Source organism: Gossypium hirsutum, chromosome A13, assembly GCF_007990345.1.
Source record: "Gossypium hirsutum isolate 1008001.06 chromosome A13, Gossypium_hirsutum_v2.1, whole genome shotgun sequence".
NCBI lineage: Eukaryota > Viridiplantae > Streptophyta > Magnoliopsida > Malvales > Malvaceae > Gossypium > Gossypium hirsutum.
In genome coordinates this window covers 4,226,524-4,244,657 of record NC_053436.1, presented here as the reverse complement: position 1 = coordinate 4,244,657, position 18,134 = coordinate 4,226,524, and the positions used below count along the sequence as shown (strand labels likewise).

The 18,134-nt window shown below is 34.7% G+C and overlaps 3 protein-coding genes across 3 annotated transcripts; 1 reads left to right on the top strand and 2 right to left on the bottom strand.

The window, feature by feature from the left end:
* Positions 1-814: 814 nt before the first annotated feature.
* LOC107894228 (coatomer subunit gamma) lies at positions 815-6,734 on the top strand. The gene is made up of 18 exons (XM_016819483.2): positions 815-1,031; positions 1,495-1,592; positions 1,684-1,734; positions 1,926-2,039; positions 2,135-2,335; positions 2,432-2,533; positions 2,967-3,074; positions 3,156-3,389; positions 3,675-3,925; positions 4,022-4,193; positions 4,291-4,446; positions 4,547-4,597; positions 4,753-4,893; positions 4,967-5,164; positions 5,269-5,400; positions 5,483-5,656; positions 5,863-6,102; positions 6,261-6,734. Exons 1-18 carry the CDS (start codon positions 986-988, stop codon positions 6,453-6,455), a joined length of 2,664 nt encoding a protein of 887 aa, XP_016674972.1. The 5' UTR covers positions 815-985; the 3' UTR covers positions 6,456-6,734.
* Positions 6,735-6,903: 169 nt separating this feature from the next.
* On the bottom strand, positions 6,904-10,425 carry LOC107894229 (guanine nucleotide-binding protein subunit beta-2). The gene is made up of 6 exons (XM_016819484.2): positions 10,009-10,425; positions 9,817-9,911; positions 8,968-9,392; positions 8,135-8,492; positions 7,467-7,580; positions 6,904-7,292 (listed from the first exon to the last, which is right to left on the bottom strand). Exons 1-6 carry the CDS (start codon positions 10,112-10,114, stop codon positions 7,257-7,259), a joined length of 1,134 nt encoding a protein of 377 aa, XP_016674973.1. The 5' UTR covers positions 10,115-10,425; the 3' UTR covers positions 6,904-7,256.
* Positions 10,426-13,430: 3,005 nt separating this feature from the next.
* LOC107894227 (cyclase-associated protein 1-like) lies at positions 13,431-17,726 on the bottom strand. Its single transcript, NM_001326826.1, has 10 exons — positions 17,381-17,726; positions 16,622-16,790; positions 16,234-16,298; positions 15,830-16,136; positions 15,605-15,752; positions 15,394-15,503; positions 15,218-15,273; positions 15,069-15,125; positions 14,740-14,880; positions 13,431-13,765 (listed from the first exon to the last, which is right to left on the bottom strand). Exons 1-10 carry the CDS (start codon positions 17,654-17,656, stop codon positions 13,679-13,681), a joined length of 1,416 nt encoding a protein of 471 aa, NP_001313755.1. The 5' UTR covers positions 17,657-17,726; the 3' UTR covers positions 13,431-13,678.
* Positions 17,727-18,134: the final 408 nt, after the last annotated feature.

Here is an 18,134-nt window from a genome sequence, read left to right as displayed (position 1 = left end):
CACCCAACTATACCTTTGATTCTATTATGATCCCTCAACTATTAATTTTTTTTGATAAAATTTTAAGTAGTACCTGATCTCATTAAACTAGAGTCCTTTTAAATATTGAAATTCAAAAGGTTAATTACACAAATGTTTTCAAGCTATGTTTTATATTTTAAATTAGTTCCAAAATTTAAAATTATCTAATTGAGTTCTCAAATTATCAATATCATGTTAATTAAAATTTTCTATTAACCTAGTGGTCAACTTAAGCTTTAAATGTCAGCTCAAATCTATTGTAGAATGTATTTTAGTATTTAAAATACGTGAATTAAATTTTAAGTTTATATGTACTTTCACATAAACAACTTAAAATCTTGTATATACATTATTAAAATTTGATCACTTATTTTAAATATGATTTGTTTATGTTCAAAATGGTATCTAATGCCTAAAGTTAAACATCCTTTAGATCGGCAGTGACTGTGGTGTGATAAAATCTTTTACCTCATAATTATAATAATTAATATTACAATTATTGTTATTTTTAATCTTACTGAAGCTAAACACATTTTCCATTCAAAGTTACCTTTAATATGATTGAAAGACTTAAAATTTAAAATTTTTAGATCTAAAATCATTGTTTGGGGATTTTTTGTTGAAATTAATCGGAAAAATCATACCTTCAATTTTAGTAGATGAAAAAAATAATAGAGTGGATCTTAATTTTCCACTTACTTCTTTCCTCCACGTGGCCCTCTTTTATTGCTAGGAAAAGTTATCAAGGGTGATTGCAAATATTACCGGATCCACCAGATCTCAACTCCTTTTTTTTTCTTTTCTGGTTCTACCGTCTTCAAAATCCAATGCGTTAAGAGAGCACAGAAGAGAGCAAGCGAGATACACGACGAAGAGATTATAAACTCACTTGATTGCATATATAAAACCGGAAAATTTTAAATAAATCGCCTTAGATCTCTTAGATTCAAAGTTTCAGTTAGCGATGGCACAACCTTTGGTGAAGAAGGACGACGATCGCGATGATGAAGGTAAAATTTCTCATTTCCGTCGATTCCTTCTGTCCTTCTTTTGTTCCTCACTCTTGTTAATTGTTTTATTTGGAATTAATTGTTCATTTTGTGTTATATTAATCTTGAATCTTAGGTTTGAGCTTCTAGATCTGTGCAGTTTTGATTAATATGAATTGATTTGTTGAGGCATTTCGTGATTTGTAGATCTAAATATTGAAGGATTACGATTTAGGTTTAGTGGAATTTCTTTTAATTTTAGTTGATCTGATATCTACTCTTGCTTCGCTAGATTTTCTGTTCCTGAAAGGGCAATGTAGCTTGCTAGTTTCAAACTTTCGATGGATGTGTTTAATTTTAGTTGATTTATGTGGAGATGAACATCTCGAGACTATATGTATATAATAGTATCGAGGTTTTTTAGCTTTGTAGGTGATCGGAAAAGGTTTTTAATTGTTAATTTCGTAAATTTTTTTGAAAACAGCGGACTACTCTCCATTTTTGGGGATTGAGAAGGGTGCAGTCCTTCAAGAAGCTAGGGTTTTCAATGACCCTCAGCTTGATCCTCGAAGATGCTCTCAGGTTTCTACCTTTTAAGCAATCTTGATTTTCTAATTTATGTATTTTCTTTTTACATTTTATATGAATGTTTGTTTGTAAATTCTTTATGTAGGTTATCACAAAACTTCTTTATCTACTGAACCAAGGAGAAACATTCACTAAGGTCAGTATTTCTTTTTACTTGTGCCTGAAAAGATAAGATTCTTTATTATTTTCTTTTTCAGTTGTTAAATTACAATTGGCCTCTGTTGCTTGGATATCTCCTGCAGTTAGTATGTACACTGAAGGACGTAAACTCTGTTGTGATGAAAATTTCCCTTGTTCACTGACTATTTGCTGGTGTTATATGGATAGGTGGAAGCTACAGAAGTCTTCTTTGCTGTGACAAAGCTTTTCCAATCGAAGGATATAGGCTTGAGGAGAATGGTCTATGTGATGATAAAGGAGCTATCCCCATCAGCAGATGAGGTTATATGTCTCGAATCTTTTAACATCTATGCTTTCTATTTTATTGTTTGTTTGTTTGTGGATACTAATTATTTCTTAATTCTTTTTTTCCATAGGTTATTATTGTCACTAGCTCGCTAATGAAGGACATGACTAGCAAGACTGATATGTATCGAGCAAATGCTATTCGTGTTCTTTGTCGGATAACAGATGGAACTCTTCTAACCCAGATAGAGAGATACTTGAAACAAGCAATTGTTGACAAAAATCCAGTTGTTGCAAGTGCAGCCTTAGTCAGTGGTATCCATTTACTGCAGGTAATGCTTTTTTTTAGGTTTGTTTTCTTATCTATTATTCTCAAATTAATATCAAAAGTCTGATGATTTATTAACATATTATAAATATTTTGGCAGACAAACCCTGAGATTGTGAAAAGATGGAGTAACGAGGTTCAAGAAGCTGTTCAATCAAGAGCAGCCCTTGTGCAGTTTCATGCTTTGGCATTGCTTCATCAGGTAAGTTACTTTCCTTGCTCAGAAAGTTTTGGGGTTTTATTTGGTAGTTGAAGTAGGTTGCTCAATTCAAGCCTAACCTGTTATCGATTTCAGCCTTTTGTCTATAATTCCTTGTAAATAGTTTTTGGCACTGCTTTTCAAGCTTTTTCATTTCTTCCAACTAATTTTCATAGCTTATGTGTTATGGTTACTGATTTTAACACATTTGCTTGCTTGATTCATTGTTCTGGTTAGAACAGTACTTATAGATGTATCTGCAGTGAGTGCTTGCTAAACTCATGCAGTATGAATCAATTTTACTTTTGCATGCTTGCATATCTGTGTTTAATACTGTATACGAATGGTAGGATTTGGGTTGATGATCATTGAATTGATATTTTCAGTTTAAAATTGAGTGACAACTATGATGAAGTATGCGATTTTGTATTTGCAGATACGGCAAAATGATCGGCTAGCTGTAAATAAGCTGGTTAGTAGTTTAACTAAGGGAAGTGTTCGCTCTCCATTAGCCCAATGCCTATTGATACGTTATACTAGTCAGGTACACACCATCTCTAATATCTTTTCCCTTCTGCCAACCTTTTTATTCATAAACATTGTGAAGTAATTGGAGAATCTGCAGGTTATTCGTGAGTCAGCCAATAACAATCAAGCAGGGGATCGTCCTTTTTACGATTTTCTTGAGGGCTGTCTGCGCCATAAGGCTGAGATGGTGATTTTTGAGGCTGCTAGAGCAATCACCGAGCTCAATGGTGTGACAAGCAGAGAATTAACACCAGCAATTACAGTTCTTCAGCTCTTTTTAAGCTCTTCTAAGCCAGTGCTGAGATTTGCTGCAGTTCGGACTTTGAACAAGGTTGATATATTTTCAATTTCTATATCATGCTATTAAATCCATATATGTTGCTGCTGGTTAGAGGAAAATGGAAGTCTGGAACTTTAGTCAGAGGGCCTAGGGCAGTTCCTTCTGCAATTTTCTGAAGTTCAAACATGCTTATGGAGCTTGCTTAAAGTTCTTTTTACCATATTGTTTACCAAACATATAATTACTTTTAAATCATAATTGATTGTTGTTTCTTTCTAATTCAGATGCATGTACTATCCTGTTCATGCAGATATCTGACTGTGACATTCTTTTCAGGTTGCAATGACTCATCCCGTGGCTGTTACTAACTGCAACATTGACATGGAGAGTTTAATATCTGACCAAAATAGAAGCATTGCCACACTTGCAATCACTACCCTTCTTAAGACTGGAAATGAGTCTAGTGTGGATCGCTTGATGAAGCAGATAACGAATTTTATGTCTGATATTGCTGATGAATTCAAAATTGTTGTTGTGGAAGCCATAAGATCTCTATGCTTAAAGTTTCCATTGAAGCACAGATCTCTGTAAGGGATACTTGGATTTGCATTATTCATAAGTTGGCTTCAGCAAATGCATCTTTTCTAGTGCTTTAAAGCATTTTTTATTCATTTTATCTTCAGGATGAATTTCTTAAGCAATATTCTGAGGGAAGAAGGTGGATTTGAGTACAAAAAGGCCATTGTAGATTCAATTGTGATTCTAATCAGAGATATCCCGGAAGCAAAGGAGAGTGGATTGCTTCATTTATGTGAATTCATTGAAGATTGTGAATTCACTTATCTTTCCACACAGGTAGCATTTTCATCTTATCTTTTGTGCTCTTTATTCTTTTATCCTCTTTTGTCCCATCTTTGACTTCATTTAAATTTGTCTCAACATTGTATTACAGATACTTCATTTTCTGGGGATTGAAGGCCCAAAAACCTCAGATCCAAGCAAATATATACGGTACATTTACAACCGTGTCCATCTTGAGAATGCAACTGTCCGGGCTGGTGCAGTGAGCACCTTAGCAAAATTCGGTGCTATGGTTGATACACTGAAGGTATGACATCTTAATTATTCTTTCATTTTTTCTGAAGTATTCTCAACCTTGTACACATTGCTCACCTATATAAGCTGAAAAATCTTGCAATGTTTTGCAGCCCCGCGTATTTGTTCTCTTAAGACGCTGTCTATTTGACAATGATGACGAGGTCAGCCTATCCTGAATTATGTCATGTTTACAGTGTTGTATTATATACTTAAGTATGCATCGTTGTCTGTTCATTTGTTATTTGTGTTTATTGCGCTTAAACCCAAGCTTTGGGAACTTGAATGATGATGAGGATTTTTAAATCTCTTGTTGTAGGTTCGTGACAGGGCTACCCTCTATATTAATACACTTGGTGGTGATGGTGCAGTTGTTGAAACTGGTGAAGATGTAAAGGAGTTTCTTTTTGGTTCACTAGATATCCCTTTGGTTAACTTGGAGAACAGTTTGAAGAATTATGTAAGTTTCTAAATTTCTGTTGCACTATTTCTGCTCTTTAGATCATTATCTCATGTATTTAATTTGGCTACAGGAACCATCAGAAGAGTCTTTTGACATCAACTCTGTGCCAAAAGAAGTCAAGACTCAGCCACTTGCTGAGAAGAAAGCTCCAGGTAAAAAGCCAACTGGTCTTGGTGCTTCTCCTGCTGGCCCTCCATCAACTGTTGATGCTTATGAGAAGCTGCTTTCATCAATTCCCGAATTTGCAAACTTTGGCAAGCTTTTCAAGGTACCTCCATTGACTTTGCCTTATGTGTTCCATGCATATAATAATGTAGATGTTATTCAAATTTTGAACTTGCTAATGCCTTGGTTCCAATTTGTATTGGCCAGTCCTCTGCACCTGTGGAGCTGACAGAAGCAGAAACGGAATATGCAGTTAATGTTGTCAAACATATTTTTGATGGTCATGTTGTGTTTCAGTATAACTGCACCAATACCATTCCAGAGCAATTATTGGAGAACGTAATGATCAAATTACACAAAGCATCTCAGAATTACTTAAAATCTTTGAGGTATCTCAACAACTTAATCTGCATTTTACCAGGTCACTGTTATTGTGGATGCTTCAGAGGCTGAGGAGTTTGCTGAAGTAGCTTCAAAGCCTTTAAGATCACTCCCATATGATTCACCTGGACAGACCTTTGTTGCATTTGAGAAGCCAGAGGGGGTCCCAGCTGTTGGAAAGTTTTCAAATATGCTCAGGTTCATTGTAAAAGAGGTATGGCTTCTCCTCCTTTTGCACTGGCAGAATCTTAGGCGTTTCATGATACTCCATTACTAGAACATGCAACTACTTGTTTTAACATGAATTGAGTGATTTTTAACTTACATTAATATTCTATTGACAGTGTGTTTTTGGTTTCTGTTAACCACCAGTACTTATTTTATTGTTCAACCATCTCATGCTTGCATTGGTTTTGCTAGGTTGATCCAAGTACCGGTGAGGCAGAGGATGATGGAGTAGAGGACGAATACCAATTAGAGGAGCTTGAAGTTGTTGCGGCTGATTATATGTTGAAGGTGGGTGTCTCTAATTTCAGGAATGCATGGGAAACCATGGATGCGGATTGTGAGCGTGTCGATGAATATGGCCTTGGCCCTAGGGAAAGCCTGGCTGAAGCTGTTAATGCAGTCATCAATCTTCTAGGCATGCAACCTTGTGAGGTAAGTTTACAGTGTTTTCTCCTTTGTTTTGCTTTATGTTGTTGCTATGGATATGCATTTTACCCTTAATTGCCGTGCATCAAACTTAAAAACACCATCCTTGTGTTTCACTGCAATTCCATTGAACTGAATGGATCTTTTTTGTGGTGGGTATCCAGGGCACAGAGGTTGTCCCTAACAATTCAAGATCACACACTTGTCTTCTATCTGGAGTATACATCGGCAATGTCAAGGTGCTTGTGCGGCTGCAGTTTGGACTTGACGGTCCAAAAGATGTGGCAATGAAACTCGCTGTTAGATCAGAGGATGAAGCTGTTAGTGATGCGATTCATGAGATCGTAGCTAGTGGCTAGGTTTGTATCAATCGGCTGTTTTTTGCCTCCAATCTGGCTTCTATATATAATTTTTTTGTGATTTTATATGATATTGGAAGTAGATGACCGCAGAAACCTGGTAAGCCTGTAGAAAGAAACTTCAATGGCCGTTACTGCTTTTTTTCTTTTGATTTCTTCATACAAAATTCTTATGTGGGATTATTGCTCCATCAAGCTTTGTTCAAGAGCTACATTGTGTCATCCTGAAAAGAACGTTTCATAATTTTGCATGTTGTAAAATCACCAATTCAGCATTAATATTCTGAACGAGCCCTTATTTTTTTTCCTTCTTTTTTGCTACATATGACAAATAAGTAGGGATTGACAATAACAGGATTTAAACCCCATATTTCCCAGTAAGGGATACCGAAGTAAAAAATTTACTTCAGGGGCTTTGTGGTTTTATAACAATATGACAGCTTAGAACTTGTGAAAGGGAAACCAAAGTGACAATTAAGTTGGCAGCAATCATAGCTTACAGTTACTAACTACTGTGGAACCTTCCTTTTTAACAGTCGGGCAAAATTCAGAAGAAACTTCTCCAGCAGACGCTAAGTTCTGATATTGAATGCTACATTTTTTTTTTAATCTTTCTTTTTACCCACTGATCTAATCGGCTTTCCACCTTAAAGTTACAAGCAACATTACAAGATTAGGGTTTCCCCAAACAGCAGACATGATCGAAATACGAATGAATCTTCCAGGTAGGATTAATGCAGGAAGGACAGCCTAAGATGAAGAATGGGAACATCGAAATGGATTCCTGTCAAAGTACTCGAATCAAATAACCTTCCTGTGCCCCCCAAATGCCCAAATCTGCCATGCCAACAAAGATATATCATTTATCACATTCAGCAGAATTTCTAAATTTCCCTAAAGAAAAACACATACAAGAACAGAGGGAAAACAAATAGGCAGGGTTATTACTATTCATTTCTATTAGTTGCAAATGCATTTTGAATTTTGATAAAATGAAAACATTAGACTAACCTTGAGGTTTGTATCCCAACTTCCTGTACATAAGGAGCTACCATCGGCTGACAAACCCAAACAACTAATCCGGTTCTCATGTGAATTCTGGACGGATCCTAAGTTCAACACAACCTGCAAAACACGTAGGTAATTAGAACCACTGCCTACCATATGCCAAAGTACAATCAGCTTTAATTCGTTACAGCTCATGCTTAATGAAACCAGTCAACAGAATGGGAGAACATAAAATGATTGCAGGTGCAGGGCTCCTGAGCTCAAAAAGTTAATGCTAAGACAAAAATGACAAGACTCGGGCAATGAAGGCCTTCATAAATTAGCGTCTATAACTCACTACGTTTCATGCTTCATGTGACGCATTTCCACACATACCATACTTGAGTAGAAACGAAGGAGGGAATCTCATTAAAAGCATTTAAGAAAGAAAACCCTAAACCCTAAGCTCAATAAGTTAACGTCTAAAATTCATTACTTTCATGTTTAACACTTCATGTGACGCATTTCCACGCACTATGTCTATAACCCTAAACCCTAAAAGTATTTAAGAAGTAATTAAAGTCAAGAAAGGGAAACTGTTATCAGCCTATGCTGGTATAATTTAACCCAGGGATGGAAAGGAGAAGAAAAGGGGACAAAAGGAGGGGAAGGTTGATAATTTAGTTGCGCACCCTTGCCAATAATGTGTCCCATACATAGCAATCTCCATTTGAGTATCCAGCAAAAAGGAGTCTTCCGGATATGGAGAATGCAATCGAGGTCACAAGTGGAACCTCCTTATCGCTATGTTGCTGATAGTATACTTGCAACTGGTGGCCATTTCTGATATCAAACAACCTGCAAGTTCCGTCATCTGATCCAGTTCCAAACCTATTGCCATCTGGAAAGAACTTCACGGTGTTAACATCACCCTCATGACCCTGAAACGTACGCATTGCTCGGCTTGCAACACGAGTATCCCATAGTCGGGCAGTTCCATCACACGAACCAGAAACAAACACTCTTGAGTTTGCTCCATTTATTGAGACACTGAAAGAATGAAAAAAGGTAACATTGTTAAATAAAAATTTCATTATCTTTCATAAGAAGTTTCTATAGCATTACACTTCTTGTGAACATGAACTTCATTGATCATAGACATAGGGTCCATCATATGTCTAATAAAAGCAGAACAATTTAATCAGAGATAAATATCATATACAAAACTGAGGTTCAGGCTTCCTCAAGGTTACAACCCAGCAGTTATTGGAAACTTTTCCAATGCAAATTCATCGCCACGCCAGTTCATGACAATACCAAAGCACCCCATTGTGAATCACTAACTTGTTACTTTCCTTACGATCGATTCACAAAGGCCAGTATATTTTCTCAAACTTCTAGATGAACATTTTGCATGATATTGTAAAGATACCAGAGAAAGAATTGTCATTGGACGCAGTTATTATTAAAAAAAAAAGGCTAATACAATATATAAGTTTACCAAAAAAAGGAACAACTAAAATACCTCAGTACATCAGCAGTATGCCCAGATTGGAACTCTCCCCCGAAAACAGTAGTTCTGAGACCTGTTGTAATATCCCATAGCACACATGTCTGATCACCGGAACTCGTAATAATGTGAATGTCTTCATCGGGGACGTACTGACAACAGGAAACATAGCCCTTGTGCCCATTAAGGGTTACTGATACGGGAAGGTTTCCATCCCTGTCTGTTGCTGAATTCAAGTTGAAAATAGAACACATACTATCAAGACCACCGCAGGCAACAGATTGACCCGTTGGGGAAAAAGCACACGTCATAACCCATGCACAAGGCAGCTTTATGGCATGAGTTTTCTGGCTCGTTTGAGCATTCCACACGATTAAGCGTCCATCCTGAGAGGCACTGACAATTCGATCTCGTTCTGGTGTCCAATCTAATGAGTATACCTGCATTTTTCTTGGAAAATCAAAGTCAAATATAGCACATCATATATAGTCAATAGACAAGTGATACAATTTACTCAAGTTTTAAGTTGATTTTGTGCATCATTCTGTAAAACCAACGGGGTTATATTTGTCCAAATGATCAAAATGCTGATTTGCTTTAACCTAGAAGTTGTTTTCTTCCCATTTCAGCAAATAATAATGGAAAAGGGAATTTTGCATTAGAGGATCCCACTTCCCAAACCACCATTTTTCTACCTACAAATCAGTTAGCTACATAGCAAGAAGCAACTTAAAAATTGAAATCCGTTCGTCTCCAAGTTATGTATTAAATAAATTTGCAAGAAAGAAATATTTAGCAAACGGAGAAGAAGAACAAAAACACAATTTCGAAAGCAATTCAAGTTTTTTTTTTTTAAATATGTACCTTGCCGGTATGACCTTGCAAGGTCCTACAGCAAACCAGATCGGTTGGGCCAAAAGTAACTTGACTCCTCCCTTGCGATCTTGCATATCCGGCCACTACCCAAAATCCCAAACAGATCTCAGAGCCACATTCTCAAATTTCCAAATAAAATAAAACAGTAATAAAACAAAGAAAAAGAATGTAATTTGTGACCGTCAGTGTCGAGCAACTGCTGGCGTCTCTGCTTCAATCGCTCTCTAAGATCGTTCACTGCCTCAATCGCCGCGGCGTGCCTCTCTTTCAGCTCCGCAACGGGCATTTTTGTTACCTTTTTTGTTTTCACTCAAAAGAAAAGAAGCATTTTATAATCAGCTTTGACTGTTGTTTGCAGTGTGGGTGGTTATGAAATTAAGGCTTCTCTATCAACTCTATACGTCTCTATCGATGGATTCTTAAATCAAAATGAGCATAAACCCCAAAAACAGCAAGGATTTATAAGTGTATATATATGGGAGTGAGATTTGAGAATGAGAAGTTTGTGGTTTAGTTTGAGTTTAACTGACGCCGCCGGCCCCATTCTGCTTCTAACTTCCACGTGATTCATTCCCCTTTTGCTACTTCCCCCAGTTAAGACCGGGGGTTCAATTCATCAAATTGTCAGTTTAATAACTAAATGTAAAAATTTTAAAAATTAAAAATTATTAAAAAAATTTGTTTATTCTTTTTATAGATTTTGAAATGTTTTTTTAGACCAGTTTAATCTCTTTATTTGACTAATATATTAATTGATTATCGATTTAATCGGTTTAACTGATCGATAATTAACTAATATATTGACCAAAACTGTCAAAGGAAAAAATTGTGCAAAGATTTAAAGGATGTTTTTATTTAGTGTTTCATATTGAGATTATTATTTTTTATGTCACAATTAATTTGTTTTACTTCTACGGTGTTAAGGATGTTGAAAGATCTAATCTTAAAATGTATGTTGGTTCTTATTCTCGATCTTTGATTTATCGTTATACAAACATAAGTAAAGTTTAGATTTGATAAAGAGGTTTTAAATTTCAACCATTTTTTTTAATTGTAGTATACCCACTACTAATTTTTATAGGATATTCTCTTTGCTTAATCCAGTGTTTTTCATGAGAGATTAAATTTATTTGATATTTGAATTATAATTAGCTTTGGTATATATTGAAATTAGTAAGTGATTTTTTTGTGCTTTATAATGAATAAAATCTTTTTTGGTTGAGTTTTGATAGAGATAATTTATTTTAATAATGTGATATGAAAAATCATTGGCCACGTAACTCTTGTATGTTCAAATATTTTTTTTAGCACCTCTTATATGTCTCGTTGATAATATAACAATAAATATTATCCTTACAAGTGGAAAGTATTTATCTTAATTGACACTGAAATAAACCAATATTAATGTAATATTTGATAGTACAAAATTAGTTGAAAGTTTCAAAAGAGCTAATATATCTATATATGAAGGAACAAAATTAGTGATAGTTAATGCATAATCCTCTAAAGACCTTCTTTCGTCATCATTCTCAAGTTGAGAACAAAACATTTGATCATATAGGATCCACTTAAATTGTAGAATAACTTAAAACAACGATAGGGTCATAAAAACAATAATTTTATCTAAAACTCGTTATAATTAGATGCACCTAGAATTGCAAGATCTCGCTCGTTATGATTAAATACACTTAAAGTTGTAAGATTTTATCATGCTATTTGGAAACCCCAAACTGCCACCAAAAGATTACCTTGGGATTCCAAAAATTGCTATGAATAATGATAATTAGGTGTTAAATTTATTAAAATATTGTTTAATTTATATTGTTAGAGTTGTGTGATTGGAATCTCTATTAAAATAAAATATAGTGACAAAATTAAGGAATCTATGTATGGCTTAAGGCCGAGGGCTGAAGTAGAATCCGTATAAAAATATACTTCTTCTATTTCATATTGATTAAAATTAAAATTTTTTAGCCTTTAAATAGATGTAGTCGAAACTCCTCTTGTATCATCCGATTTCCAACATTAGTGAATTTTCTTTTTCTCTACCCATAAAATTTTTCTAAAAAGATTTCCACGTAAAATCTTAGTGTTTCATTTTTATTTATTATTGCTTTGCGATCATTTTATATTGCCATTAAAAACTATTATTTTTTATAAATAATTATAAATACATTATTTAAGTAAGTAATTTGCTTTTTATTAATGCTTCTTTCATTAGAGGTAAAACATGAGAAGGTTTGTACTATTAAAACTTTTATTTTAAAAAACCAACCTTTATTAGGTTCAACAGTAAAGAGTGTGATTTCTTTTAAATATAGTCTTGAATTTGAATTTTATTGATAAAAAAAAGCAATATAAAAAAAATTATTTTCTATTTAAAAAATTAATTTTATTCAACTTCAAATTTAATTAAGATTTAATATAATTATCTAACATCCAAATAACTTGAAAATTAATTATATTAAAATAAAGACAGACTGAAAAGGTACGTATAATATGTCCCACGCCCATTGTTTAACTATATATTTTCAAAATGGCAGTTTCAGCTTTCATAATCTGCCTTTTTTTTCTTTATCAGGTATCCCCACCATGTTGGCTGCAATTATTGTGACCTACAATAAGAGTGGTGTTTTTTTTTTATAGTCTACCTATAATTATTACATGTGGAAAAGAAATTTTTAAGCATAGAAGTGGTCAATTTCGCTATCAACAAATCTAATCTTCACAAATATAACTGCGCTAAATTTAATTATGCATCAAATTACTCATCTAGATTTAAAGATTTAACTAAAAAGTAAGAAGAATTTTTTCAAAAAGTAAACTCAGACAAAAAAAAATAAAATTCATTTTCTAAACGGATTGAGACTAGTTAATCTTTTTCGGCTCGAGCCTAATCCGATCTAATTTTGTCTAATTCTTTTCACTATTGTTTTGATGTTGTCTTACTACATTTTACTATTATATTACTTTTATTTTGTTATTATTATTTAGATATTGTATAATTAACTCCTATTTTATAATTATCTTAGTGTTAATTAAAGATAAATACTTTTTAATATATTTTCAACTTAGTGGACAATATTTATCTTGACTGAAACAAACTTAACTGAACTTGAACATAAACAAAATTTTAAGCTAGTTTTCTAAATCACGTGCATCCTACTAAAATTTTGCGTTGACGTGATCAAGTCTAGGTCGTGCATATAGGGACCATGAAAATGACAGCTTCATAGAACTAAAACTGTATAGCTGGAATGAAATGCATAGAGGTTACTAAAAAATATCATAGAGATAATCAAAACCTTTTCCAAACACAGCCCTATCCACCCAAATAACCCATTTCCCTATTTAAAAAATAAAAAAAATATTTAAATTTATTATTACCCGTTTCACGGTACCAATAAACGACGATAATTCCTCACCAGGCGACACCTCAATGTGAAAATCTCAGGCCAAATTCAATCGTTCAAAAAGAGAATTCATTAAAAAAAATCCAAATAACATAAACACACATTAATTTTGCTTGAAAAAATACACATTAATTTACTTAATAAAAATCCAAAGGAGAGTAGAACATTAGAAACTTGACAGTAATATTTGCAAAAATTCCCAACTCATCATCGCCAATAAAACAAAACACACCAGCCAAAAAACAGGTTACGGAAGAGATTCAAACTGTAGTTGTGAAATAATACAGATGATGACCAAATGATATGTGTGTTAAAATAAATAAACAGCCGTACGGAAGAAGTAAAATTCACCCATAGGTATGTATCCAAGAAAATGAAAGAATATAATTGTTTTTCCCCCAAAGGAAAGCTAAGTTTTCAATTCAAATAGGCCTCATTTATGCTCCTGAGTGCGACACTGGGGTAGTTTCAAATTGACCATCCTTAAATACATGGATATACTGTTGCGGCAATGAATGCTCCCCCTACAACACAAAACAACGTAAACCATCTATTGTAAACAAAAATAAACCAACTGTATCATCCTCCATGTCATTCTGAAACATGATTAACTAGGGTTTACCTCTATGTTGCTCGGACTGACACAAGATATGAGGATTGAGGATACAAGCTCTAAGGATCCTCTTTAACTACATGAAAGAACTTACAAAAATCTAAGTATATCCATATTCGACACTCGTACCCACACACCAAGTGCGAGTAACATAGGTATGATAGGTTTAACTTACCTCTGACACATAAAATAATGGAATAGAACAACCCATAAATTACTAATACATTAATTCGCAACATTTTAGGAAGATATCACATTGTATTTGTATTCGTGTTTCTAGATTTCTTCCTGTGGTAGCTAGCACGAAGAGGGAAGATAATGACATTAATACATCCCCCATTATCGGAGACAAAGGTCAGGTAAAAGATTTTAACTGCAGATACCTTGGATACGAGAACCACAGTACAAAGCATATTCTTTTTACTTCTTACATTTTCTAGGGTGCGTGATCAGAACAATGTTGCTATTTAAGGCAAGTAACCATCCAAACCGAAAAAGAAAAGGACCAAATCTCGAAATAAGACCAAACAAGAAAAGCAGATTATATTCTTTCTGATGTACAATGCCAGCCAACCTATTGTTATCAAGACTTCAACTTTATAATTAAAATGTAATTACCGGTTTCCATTCCTATTTCATAGTTATGCTATTAATAAGTCTTTTAACTTATGTCCAGAAAAAACTTTAACTGCCACGTGAATATTGCAGTTTTAACACATATATTACTTTCTATAAGATATGGGCAAGGCAGCTAAATGAAAAAAAATGTAACTATTCTGCAAGTAAAATAAATGAATTCCAAACAGGAGGAAGGAGAATTTAGCTAATCAAGAAGCTTTTAAGGTTGAAAGATTTAGACACGCGGGGAAAAAGTAGTCAACTTACCCAGTCACCATCAGGTCCGGTAGGCACCAACACATTGATCTCACTTGACTTTGCTGATGTTATAGATGTCCCTAAAGAGTCTTTGCTTAAGTACAACTGACAGCCAGATGTGTTGTCCACTGAAATTGTTGGAGCAGAACCCTACAAAAGCCACAAAGTAGATGATCATAAGTAATACAACTATCAATCACTGATAAGTAGTAACAATATCTGTCAAAGAGCATGGAAAGAAAGGCCATGTGCTATGAAACATAATACCATGGCCAGTATTTGCTTTGAAGGTAACTATGCCAGAAGGAGGAAGTCAGTAAGAAGAAGAGGAAAGATACCTGACATTGCACCTCAACACCATTGCAGTTTACTACCTCACAAGCAGCCACAACATCCTGCCATTTAAGTCAAAGGCATAAATGAGTATATGAGGTGAATGTGCTTAGCAAAAATATAAATGTTAAAAGTTGGTCTTCGCCCTACTAACCTTAAATACCACTCCCATCTTAGTGCATTTGTCAATGGTTATATTGTTGACTTTCCCTGCTCAATATCACAGAAACATTAAGTTGCTCATAACTTTTCAGTAGTTATCTCTTTCAAATAACAAAAAAATTCATGGTGTCAAAATAAACAATTATGCATATGATATAATGAATTTACCCTGAATCTGCAAAACAGAATCTTTGCATCCATAAATATACACAGACTGTTTGGCATCACAGTCATCAATAACTAAGTTCTTTCTTCCAATTTGGTTCTCAACAGCCCACCTGCCAGTATCACAAGGAAGAGACACTTCAAAAAAAAATTCAAATACCACTACCAACCACCTAAATAAAGTTAAACAAGCAAAAGAATCATGCACACTTACTTGCGACCCATTTGCAGCTCTAGTTTGGGTGGTCCGGCTTTTGAGAAAGAAGGGGAGCTTGAACGTGTTTCCTTTCCACTGGCACTAACAACACCTGTTCTATCTGTACGGTTCTTTGTCTTCATATCAGCAGTAACCTTCTTCAGGCCTAGACATAAAGAGAATGAGATCATAGTTGCTCAATATTGACAGAAAAGCAGAAGAGAGGGAGGGAAAGAGGATTACCTGCAGAGACATTCCCACTACTAATTTCTTGGAAAACAGCTGACATCCCTTGTTTTGGATTTGATGAAGAAGGCTGAGAAGGTTCTGAGCTGAAAAGAGAAGCAGGTGGAGGGGGAGGAGGTGCAGGGGCCCCTGGTGGAGGAGCTTTTGGCGGAGCACTAGATGCCTTTTTACCGGAAGCACTCCATACCGGGCCAAGAGGATAATGGCTTTTGACATAATCCCTCAGACCCGGTAAATACAGTTCCTTCAAAGCTTTGGCCCATTCAACATGGATCTGATCTTTGTTTCTGTACTCTACAAGAACCTGATATTTACATTATATCAAGATATGGAAATGCTAAGACAATTACCATATGGAAGTTTCCAGTTTGAGTTGTGGCTTCCTACAAATAAAAAGGTACCTTGTTGTTATAAAATTCAGCCATCTGCCAACTTTCTTCCACATGTGCGATAGGCATGCTCATACCTTGAGTAAGAAAAGCATTACCAAGAATCAAAACAAGTGGCAGTAGATCATATGCTATTGCCGTATAAAACTGAAAAGGGCTAAATGCTTGAGCATGACAAGCACAGGTTGGGGTCACACACTTTTTCCCAAAGCATTATTAGTTGAAAGTATGAGCCTAATTCAAGACAAAGGCAGGAATGTAAATCCACACTTTAAACAAATAGTGTAAATCAGACTCCTAATTTTTTTCAACATAAGTTAAGAGTTATACTACACCCCACGCGCGAGCCACTTCATTGTGCAGGTACAGCTATGTGAGGCTACAACATACATTCACATACCACAATCTTTGCCTGTGTAAGCAATCCATGCTAAAGCTGAAAGACTGTCTCCAGCACTCTTCAAGTGGTTGAAGAAATCAGATCGCCTCCCTTCCGTCATAGCATTAACCTTCAAGATCACTTCATTCAGTGGTTTGAGAAATTCGACCAAGCCCGCCATATCAGGTTTCTGTACCAACAGAGTGGAAAAACATTAAAAATTTTCATGAAAACAATAGAACCACGGAATAGGATACTTGCATAGTATAAGGACAAAAAGCAGATAGCGGCCAGACAATCAATATTACTGCCCTAGAATCAGTATTTAGAAAACCGTAACATTACACGCAAGCCACAAAATGTTAATTTTGCTCTACGATAAAACCTTCAGACAGCTTCCTATAAACTCTACTGCTTAAATGCTCCTCGTGCTAATATTGTTTGTTTAAAAAGTTGGCTAGTAATATCAATTCTCGATCGTTTTCATACTTTCTTAAGGTCGTGAAAGAATCATAGTCGAATTTCAAACAGGAATGGGACACTCTCTGATTGCACCTACAGTTCTCACTGTACCTAAAACCAAATCCTTTTCTGCAAAATCAACGCCAAAACCAGATTCAAGATACGAATGCATTATACATAAATGTAATTTAACTAAATTTCACATAATCCATCACAAAATAAAATAATTATAAAAGCGCAATTAATAAAAAGCTCATCCAAACAAAATAGACACTTCAAATTTTAATTAAATAAAATGGGAAAAAAATAAACAGCGACCTGAGTCTGCTTGATCTCGATAAGAAGTTTCTTTTGAACAGAGAATGCCTCGAGAACTAGCTTAGTCACATCCAGCACTTGACCTCCAATCTTCTCGGCAGCAGCCGAAACCCTAGCCGCATATTGATCCATCAGATCGTCAAACGCCAAAACCGAAGGATCCGAAGACACCTCATCAACACCGTCCGGTAATCCCCTATCCGAGATTCCACCGGCCGATAGAGACTCCAGCCGAGCCACCGCGGCTTCCAGCCTCTCTATCAGCTTCGCCTCCATTCTCAAACTAATCGCTATAAGAAAATGCTGGAATAGATTTCAGATTTTCTCAAAGATTTCTCAAGTTTGTCTGTAGAGCAGATCTAGCGCTTTGAAATGATTTTATAACTACTTTTTCTTTTCTTTTTATTTATCTTTAATCGCCGAAAGGCAGGGAGTGTGTGGGCGAATATTTTTGGGTTTGTCTAATTTTGAATTTTATCACTTTATTTTATGAAATTAAAAATTTAACCCTTTATATTAATTTGTTAAAATTTTGTCCAATTAGAAAATAATTAAACTTTTATTTTAAATCACTAATCTAAAATTCAATATTTCAACCATTTATATGCTTAAAATTTTGAAATTTGATTAATTTATATACAAAAAAATAATATTAATTAATGATTCAAGTCCATGTGCTTACTAATAATTGGACTGATTTATTTGTTTTCACAAAGTATCGAGACTAAAATTTAATAAATTAAAATAAAAGGAC

Excerpts from the sequence above, each read along its gene's own strand:
- LOC107894228 (XM_016819483.2), top strand. The coding sequence starts at position 986 with ATGGCACAACCTTTGGTGAAGAAGGACGACGATCGCGATGATGAAG. Across the intron at positions 2,336-2,431 it reads GTGGTATCCATTTACTGCAG|ACAAACCCTGAGATTGTGAA; the intron begins GTAATGCTTTTT and ends ATATTTTGGCAG. Across the intron at positions 3,075-3,155 it reads TGATACGTTATACTAGTCAG|GTTATTCGTGAGTCAGCCAA; the intron begins GTACACACCATC and ends GAGAATCTGCAG.
- LOC107894227 (NM_001326826.1), bottom strand. The coding sequence starts at position 17,656 with ATGGAGGCGAAGCTGATAGAGAGGCTGGAAGCCGCGGTGGCTCGGCTG. Across the intron at positions 16,791-17,380 it reads TCGAGATCAAGCAGACTCAG|AAACCTGATATGGCGGGCTT; the intron begins GTCGCTGTTTAT and ends CTGTTGGTACAG. Across the intron at positions 14,881-15,068 it reads GTGTTGAGGTGCAATGTCAG|GGTTCTGCTCCAACAATTTC; the intron begins GTATCTTTCCTC and ends TGGCTTTTGTAG.
- LOC107894229 (XM_016819484.2), bottom strand. The coding sequence starts at position 10,114 with ATGCCCGTTGCGGAGCTGAAAGAGAGGCACGCCGCGGCGATTGAGGCA. Across the intron at positions 9,912-10,008 it reads GCAGTTGCTCGACACTGACG|TGGCCGGATATGCAAGATCG; the intron begins GTCACAAATTAC and ends GATTTTGGGTAG. Across the intron at positions 8,493-8,967 it reads CATACTGCTGATGTACTGAG|TGTCTCAATAAATGGAGCAA; the intron begins GTATTTTAGTTG and ends TCATTCTTTCAG.